Raw genomic sequence first — 8,836 nt, 5'->3', positions numbered from 1 at the left:
CAATGTAGCGACTGAGGGGATTATCCCACTGCTGCCACCAATGTAGCGACTGAGGGGATTATCCAACTGCTGCCACCAATGTAGCGACTGAGGGGATTATCCCACTGCTGCCACCAATGTAGCGACTGAGGGGATTATCCCACTGCTGCCACCAATGTAGCGACTGAGGGGATTATCCCACTGCTGCCACCAATGTAGCGACTGAGGGGATTATCCCACTGCTGCCACCAATGTAGCGACTGAGGGGATTATCCAACTGCTGCCACCAATGTAGCGACTGAGGGGATTATCCCACTGCTGCCACCAATGTAGAGACTGAGGGGATTATCCCACTGCTGCCACCAATGTAGCGACTGAGGGGATTATCCAACTGCTGCCACCAATGTAGCGACTGAGGGGATTATCCCACTGCTGCCACCAATGTAGCGACTGAGGGGATTATCCCACTGCTGCCACCAATGTAGCGACTGAGGGGATTATCCCACTGCTGCCACCAATGTAGCGTCTGAGGGGATTATCCAACTGCTGCCACCAATGTAGCGACTGAGGGGATTATCCCACTGCTGCCACCAATGTAGCGTCTGAGGGGATTATCCCACTGCTGCCACCAATGTAGCGACTGAGGGGATTATCCCACTGCTGCCACCAATGTAGCGTCTGAGGGGATTATCCAACTGCTGCCACCAATGTAGCGACTGAGGGGATTATCCCACTGCTGCCACCAATGTAGCGACTGAGGGGATTATCCAACTGCTGCCACCAATGTAGCGACTGAGGGGATTATCCCACTGCTGCCACCAATGTAGCGACTGAGGGGATTATCCCACTGCTGCCACCAATGTAGCGTCTGAGGGGATTATCCCACTGCTGCCACCAATGTAGCGACTGAGGGGATTATCCAACTGCTGCCACCAATGTAGCGACTGAGGGGATTATCCCACTGCTGCCACCAATGTAGCGTCTGAGGGGATTATCCCACTGCTGCCACCAATGTAGCGTCTGAGGGGATTATCCAACTGCTGCCACCAATGTAGCGACTGAGGGGATTATCCCACTGCTGCCACCAACGTAGCGACTGAGGGGATTATCCCACTGCTGCCACCAACGTAGCGACTGAGGGGAGGGGGAATAGCTGTAACAGGGCCTGAAACAACTAAAATGGTGGGGTGAGCACATTACCTCTGCTGAAATGTCCAGACATTGACAGATGCCATTTCTAAAAATCACCAGCCCCCATGAATTATATTGTATAACTTGTATATAACTATACCATACACAACAATATTTCCATAATTCAGGGAAAAATAGATTTTTCTAATCTGGGTAAATAAACCATGTTTCTTCCGTGTGTGACGCATGCAGGTCTTGATAAAGCTGTTTCCTCATTCTCTGTCAATGGGAAGTTCGTTTTGCATGGCCCGGTACCCCGGGATAGGATTTTGTTCATTTTAAAACATTCCATTGGTCCTTAAGTGAAATCTCCCCTCAACCCGGGGCACCGGGCCAGCCAGTCCCTCCCCTGGTCCGTCCCCCTGGTCAGGCCTCTACAGAAGCCTCAGTCATTTCTAGGACATCAATAACTTTCACAACAACCGAAGCCCTCAAACGGAACAATTCTTCTAGTTTGGACACATCTATTTCTGGCGGATTAAATGACAAATCAAAAGTCTTAATTCTACTCGTATAAAGGAGCGGTTTCGGTTTGTATACATTTTACGCATTCATAATAAGCAGAAACGACAACTTCCCTGAATATGTCAACTAGTTTAGACCTGTGGAATATTCCCCTGAGAGCGCTGAATATCAACGTGAGAAAAAGATTGGGACTGTTTTTAAATCCGCGAAACACTGTGGCATCAGACTGGATGTCTGTCGCAGAAAACATGGGTTTCTCTTATTTAGAGATCAAGAATTACGAGGATTGCCAAGATCCAACACGGAAGATTCTAGAGGACTGGCAATCACGTTGTCCCGGAGCCAAAGTTGGAAAGTTAGTTTCAATTCTGGATAACGTGGACCGAAAAGACGTTGTGGAGGATCTCCGAGATCTCATTGGTAGGTTAACTCTGCTTTTTATTGCTAAATAATATGACATGTAATCATCTATAAAGGATGAGTGAAACCTGTATATATGTGTGTGTGTTCTGAAATGTGTTATTACAGCCATGTTATACATTAATTACAAAATAACCTTTAGTTGAAGTGTCATTAATTATGATGACCTAATATTGAAATAATTGCTGAGTAACTTGACCTGTGTGTGTGTGTGTGTGTGTGTGTGTGTGTCTGGGTGTATGCACGTCTCTGTGTGTGTGTGTGTGTATGTCTGGGTGTATGGGTGTATGCACGTCTCTGTGTGTGTGTGTGTGTGTCTGGGTGTATGCACGTCTCTGTGTGTGTGTGTGTGTCTGGGTGTATGGGTGTATGCACGTCTCTGTGTGTGTGTGTGTGTCTGGGTGTATGCACGTCTCTGTGTGTGTGTGTGTGTCTGGGTGTATGCACGTCTCTGTGTGTGTGTGTGTGTCTGGGTGTATGCACATCTCTGTGTGTGTATATGTCTGGGTGTATGCACGTCTCTGTGTGTGTGTGTGTCTGGGTGTATGCACGTCTCTGTGTGTGTGTGTGTGTCTGGGTGTATGCACGTCTCTGTGTGTGTGTGTGTGTGTGTGTGTATGCACGTCTCTCTGTGTGTGTGTATATGTCTGGGTGTATGCACGTCTCTGTGTGTGTGTGTGTGTGTATGTCTGGGTGTATGCACGTCTCTGTGTGTGTGTATGTCTGGGTGTATGCACGTCTCTGTGTGTGTGTGTGTGTGTGTCTGGGTGTATGCACATCTCTGTGTGTATAGAGGAGGACTGTAAGAGGTACATAGAGAAACAGAATGAGCCCCCAGTCCAGGTTCCTGAGGTGGACAGCTGTGTCCCCAGAACCCCAGAGAGACAAGGCATCACCCTGCAGGATGACCCAGAAGGTAATAATGTTTTATCGTCTGTAGTACATTACTATCCAATAATAACACTAGTGTTACACACTGTCGGTCTGTAGTTCAGATTACTTTCTTTGTCAAATGTACACAAGGTCCAATCAAAATTTGCCTTCCACTTCATGCCAACCCCCTCTGAATGACAGACATAATGTACAGAGGTTGGAGACACACTGGGCGCCCGGTAGTTGTGGAGAGGTTAAGTGCCTTGCTCAATGGCACAATGGCAGGCAATGGCATTTAGGATTTGATACCCAGCAACCCTATGGTTGCTAGCTCACTGCCCAACAGATTTTTCCTGTCAGACCTGGGATTTGAACTGGCAATCCTCTGGTTGCTGGCCTTCCTCTTTTACCGCTAGGCTACCTGCCGCTCCACAAAACTAAATGATAGAAACACTGGTATTACATTCAGTAGCATGGTGACTATATCAACTCTGTTTATCACAACATTACTAAGTAGAGAGACTTGCAAACAGCCTTCTGTATACAATGGCAGCAGCTTGTCTCTGGCCATTATGCACCAATGTTAATATTTACGACAGTTTATTACCTATTGAGTCACCTCTCTCCTCTGTCTCCTGTTGAGTCCCCTCTCCTCTGTCTCGTGATGTTGAGTCCTCTCTCTCCTCTCTCTCCTGATGTTGAGTCCTCTCTCTCCTCTGTCTCCTGATGTTGAGTCCTCTCTCTCCTCTGTCTCCTGATGTTGAGTCCTCTCTCTCCTCTGTCTCCTGATGTTGAGTCCTCTCTCTCCTCTGTCTCGTGATGTTGAGTCCTCTCTCTCCTCTCTCTCCTGATGTTGAGTCCTCTCTCTCCTCTCTCTCCTGATGTTGAGTCCTCTCTCTCCTCTGTCTCCTGATGTTGAGTCCTCTCTCTCCTCTGTCTCCTGATGTTGAGTCCTCTCTCTCCTCTGTCTCGTGATGTTGAGTCCTCTCTCTCCTCTGTCTCCTGATGTTGAGTCCTCTCTCTCCTCTGTCTCCTGATGTTGAGTCCTCTCTCTCCTCTCTCTCCTGATGTTGAGTCCTCTCTCTCCTCTGTCTCCTGATGTTGAGTCCTCTCTCTCCTCTGTCTCCTGATGTTGAGTCCTCTCTCTCCTCTGTCTCCTGATGTTGAGTCCTCTCTCTCCTCTGTCTCCTGATGTTGAGTCCTCTCTCTCCTCTCTCTCCTGATGTTGAGTCCTCTCTCTCCTCTGTCTCCTGATGTTGAGTCCTCTCTCTCCTCTGTCTCCTGATGTTGAGTCCTCTCTCTCCTCTCTCTCCTGATGTTGAGTCCTCTCTCTCCTCTGTCTCGTGATGTTGAGTCCTCTCTCTCCTCTGTCTCCTGATGTTGAGTCCTCTCTCTCCTCTGTCTCCTGTTGAGTCCTCTCTCTCCTCTGTCTCCTGATGTTGAGTCCTCTCTCTCCTCTGTCTCCTGATGTTGAGTCCTCTCTCTCCTCTGTCTCGTGATGTTGAGTCCTCTCTCTCCTCTCTCTCCTGATGTTGAGTCCTCTCTCTCCTCTCTCTCCTGATGTTGAGTCCTCTCTCTCCTCTGTCTCCTGATGTTGAGTCCTCTCTCTCCTCTGTCTCCTGATGTTGAGTCCTCTCTCTCCTCTGTCTCGTGATGTTGAGTCCTCTCTCTCCTCTGTCTCCTGATGTTGAGTCCTCTCTCTCCTCTGTCTCCTGATGTTGAGTCCTCTCTCTCCTCTCTCTCCTGATGTTGAGTCCTCTCTCTCCTCTGTCTCCTGATGTTGAGTCCTCTCTCTCCTCTGTCTCCTGATGTTGAGTCCTCTCTCTCCTCTCTCTCCTGATGTTGAGTCCTCTCTCTCCTCTGTCTCCTGATGTTGAGTCCTCTCTCTCCTCTGTCTCCTGATGTTGAGTCCTCTCTCTCCTCTCTCTCCTGATGTTGAGTCCTCTCTCTCCTCTGTCTCCTGATGTTGAGTCCTCTCTCTCCTCTGTCTCCTGATGTTGAGTCCTCTCTCTCCTCTGTCTCCTGATGTTGAGTCCTCTCTCTCCTCTCTCTCCTGATGTTGAGTCCTCTCTCTCCTCTGTCTCCTGATGTTGAGTCCTCTCTCTCCTCTCTCTTCTGATGTTGAGTCCTCTCTCTCCTCTGTCTCCTGATGTTGAGTCCTCTCTCTCCTCTGTCTCCTGATGTTGAGTCCTCTCTCTCCTCTCTCTCCTCTCTCTCCTCTGACTCCTGATGTTGAGTCCTCTCTCCTCTCTCTCCTCTGCCTCCTGATGTTGAGTCCTCTCTCCTCTCTCTCCTCTCTCTCCTGATGTTGAGTCAACTCTCTCCTCTCTCTCCTCTCTCCAGGGGGTATACCGGAGCTGTTTGATGCCTTCATCTGCTACTGTCAGAGTGACTTTGACTTTGTCCATGAGATGATCCAGCAGTTGGAGCAGACGGACCACAAGTTGAAGCTGTGTGTGTTTGACCGGGACGTCCTGCCTGGATCATGTGTCTGGACTATCACCGGCGAACTCATCGAGAAGAGGCAGGTTGAGGCCCTGCTCAATTTAAGCAACGCCACAGTGGCGTCTTCGAGATCCACGGCCACTTATTGGCTGTGTTCTGTTTCTGTTTTAATGGCTCATCCTCATGTTTTCAGAATTTTATTAGCTCAAGAGATGGGTTCTGCTATGCAAAAGCATGTTACAGCGAAGAGGGTGGTGGCTATGTCTGGATAATACTGTATGTTGTTGATCTGTAGGGGGTTATGGCTGGATAATACTGTATGTTGTTGATCTGTAGGGGGTTATGGCTGGATAATACTGTATGTTGTTGATCTGTAGGGGGTTATGGCTGGATAATACTGTATGTTGTTGATCTGTAGGGGGTTATGGCTGGATAATACTGTATGTTGTTGATCTGTAGGGGGTTATGGCTGGATAATACTGTATGTTGTTGATCTGTAGGTGTAAAAGGATGGTGGTGGTGATATCTGATGAGTACCTGGACAGTGATGCCTGTGACTTCCAGACAAAGTTTGCCCTCAGTCTCTGTCCTGGTAAGTCTCTGTCCTGGTAAGTCTCTGTCCTGGTAAGTCTCTGTCCTGGTAAGTCTCTGTCCTGGTATGTCTCTATCCTGGTATGTCTCTGTCCTGGTAAGTCTCTGTCCTGGTAAGTCTCTGTTCTGGTATGTCTCTGTCCTGGTAAGTCTCTGTCCTGGTAAGTCTCTGTCCTGGTAAGTCTCTGTCCTGGTAAGTCTCTGTCCTGGTAAGTCTCTGTCCTGTAAGTCTCTGTTCTGTATGTCTCTGTCCTGGTAAGTCTCTGTCCTGTAAGTCTCTGTCCTGGTATGTCTCTGTCCTGGTATGTCTCTGTCCTGGTATGTCTCTGTCCTGGTAGTCTCTGTCCTGGTAAGTCTCTGTCCTGGTAAGTCTCTGTCCTGGTAAGTCTCTGTCCTGGTAAGTCTCTGTCCTGGTAAGTCTCTGTCCTGGTAAGTCTCTGTCCTGGTAAGTCTCTGTCCTGGTAAGTCTCTGTCCTGGTATGTCTCTGTCCTGGTAAGTCTCTGTCCTGGTATGTCTCTGTCCTGGTAAGTCTCTGTCCTGGTAAGTCTCTGTCCTGGTATGTCTCTGTCCTGGTAAGTCTCTGTCCTGGTATGTCTCTGTCCTGGTATGTCTCTGTCCTGGTATGTCTCTGTCCTGGTAAGTCTCTGTCCTGGTATGTCTCTGTCCTGGTAAGTCTCTGTCCTGGTAAGTCTCTGTCCTGGTAAGTCTCTGTCCTGGTAAGTCTCTGTCCTGGTAAGTCTCTGTCCTGGTAATCTCTGTCCTGGTAATTCTCTGTCCTGGTATGTCTCTGTCCTGGTAAGTCTCTGTCTGTAAGTCTCTGTCCTGGAAGTCTCTGTCCTGTAAGTCTCTGTCCTGGTAAGTCTCTGTCCTGGTAAGTCTCTGTCCTGGTAAGTCTCTGTCCTGGTAAGTCTCTGTCCTGGTAAGTCTCTGTCCTGGTAAGTCTCTGTCCTGGTAAGTCTCTGTCCTGGTAAGTCTCTGTCCTGGTAAGTCTCTGTCCTGGTAAGTCTCTGTTCTGGTATGTCTCTGTCCTGGTAAGTCTCTGTCCTGGTAAGTCTCTGTCCTGGTAAGTCTCTGTCCTGGTAAGTCTCTGTCCTGGTAAGTCTCTGTCCTGGTATGTCTATCACTCAGTAACATGTTGCTCTGTAGGTATTTTAAGATGTTGTGGTAGATCAGGTCTGACCTCTTTCCATTTCCTGTTGTTTTTCTCCATATTAATGTCATGGCAGGTTGTTGTCATATTGATGTCATGGTAGGTTGGTGTAGTGCCATATTAATGTCATGGTAGGTTGTTGTCATATTAATGTCATGGTAGGTTGTTGTCATATTAATGTCATGGTAGGTTGTTGTTATATTGATGTCATGGTAGGTTGTTGTCATATTAATGTCATGGTAGGTTGTTGTTATATTGATGTCATGGTAGGTTGTTGTCATATTGATGTCATGGTAGGTTGTTGTCATATTAATGTCATGGTAGGTTGTTGTCATATTGATGTCATGGTAGGTTGTTGTCATATTAATGTCATGGTAGGTTGTTGTCATATTAATGTCATGGCAGGTTGTTGTCATATTGATGTCATGGTAGGTTGTTGTTATATTAATGTCATGGTAGGTTGTTGTCATATTAATGTCATGGTAGGTTGTTGTTATATTGATGTCATGGTAGGTTGTTGTCATATTAATGTCATGGTAGGTTGTTGTTATATTGATGTCATGGTAGGTTGTTGTCATATTGATGTCATGGTAGGTTGTTGTCATATTAATGTCATGGTAGGTTGTTGTCATATTGATGTCATGGTAGGTTGTTGTCATATTAATGTCATGGTAGGTTGTTGTCATATTGATGTCATGGTAGGTTGTTGTCATATTAATGTCATGGCAGGTTGGTGTAGTGCCATATTAATGTCATGGTAGGTTGTTGTCATATTGATGTCATGGTAGGTTGTTGTCATATTGATGTCATGGTAGGTTGTTGTCATATTAATGTCATGGTAGGTTGTTGTCATATTGATGTCATGGTAGGTTGTTGTCATATTAATGTCATGGTATTGTTGTTATATTGATGTCATGGTAGGTTGTTGTTATATGGATGTCATGGTAGGTTGTTGTCATATTAATGTCATGGTAGGTTTTTGTGTCATATTGATGTCATATTAAGGTCATGGTAGGTTGTTGTCATATTATGTCATGGTAGTTGTTGTCATATTAATGTCATGGTAGGTTGTTGTCATATTGATGTCATGGTAGGTTGTTGTCATATTGATGTCATGGTAGGTTGTTGCCATATTAATGTCATGGTAGGTTGTTGTCATATTAATGTCATGGTAGGTTGTTGTCATATTGATGTCATGGTAGGTTGTTGTCATATTGATGTCATGGTAGGTTGTTGTCATATTATGTCATGGTAGGTTGTTGTTATATTGATGTCATGGTAGGTTTTGTTGTCATATTGATGTCATGGTAGGTTGTTGTCATATTAATGTCATGGTAGTTTGTTGTCATATTAATGTCATGGTAGTTGTTGTTATATTGATGTCATGGCAGGTTGTCATATTGATGTCATGGTAGGTTGTTGTCATGTTAATGTCATGGTAGCTTGTTGTCATATTGATGTCATGGCAGGTTGTTGTAGTGCCATATTAATGTCATGGTAGGTTGTTGTCATATTAATGTCATGGTAGCTTGTTGTCATATTAATGTCATGGCAGGTTGTTGTAGTGCCATATTAATGTCATGGCAGGTTGTTGTAGTGCCATATTAATGTCATGGTAGGTTGTTGTCATATTAATGTCATGGTAGGTTGTTGTCATATTGATGTCATGGTAGCTGTTGTTATATGATGTCATGGTAGGTTGTTGTCATATTGATGTCATG

General features: G+C 46.1%; 1 protein-coding gene across 1 annotated transcript; it reads left to right on the top strand.

The window, feature by feature from the left end:
* Positions 1 to 1,532: 1,532 nt before the first annotated feature.
* myd88 (MYD88 innate immune signal transduction adaptor) lies at positions 1,533 to 6,000 on the top strand. The gene is made up of 4 exons (XM_038996858.1): positions 1,533 to 2,055; positions 2,849 to 2,971; positions 5,272 to 5,452; positions 5,874 to 6,000. Exons 1-4 carry the CDS (start codon positions 1,755 to 1,757, stop codon positions 5,983 to 5,985), a joined length of 717 nt encoding a protein of 238 aa, XP_038852786.1. The 5' UTR covers positions 1,533 to 1,754; the 3' UTR covers positions 5,986 to 6,000.
* Positions 6,001 to 8,836: the final 2,836 nt, after the last annotated feature.

This window comes from Salvelinus namaycush, chromosome 7 (genome assembly GCF_016432855.1).
Source record: "Salvelinus namaycush isolate Seneca chromosome 7, SaNama_1.0, whole genome shotgun sequence".
Taxonomy (NCBI): Eukaryota; Metazoa; Chordata; class Actinopteri; order Salmoniformes; family Salmonidae; genus Salvelinus; species Salvelinus namaycush.
This window is presented reverse-complemented; position numbering and strand designations above follow the sequence as displayed.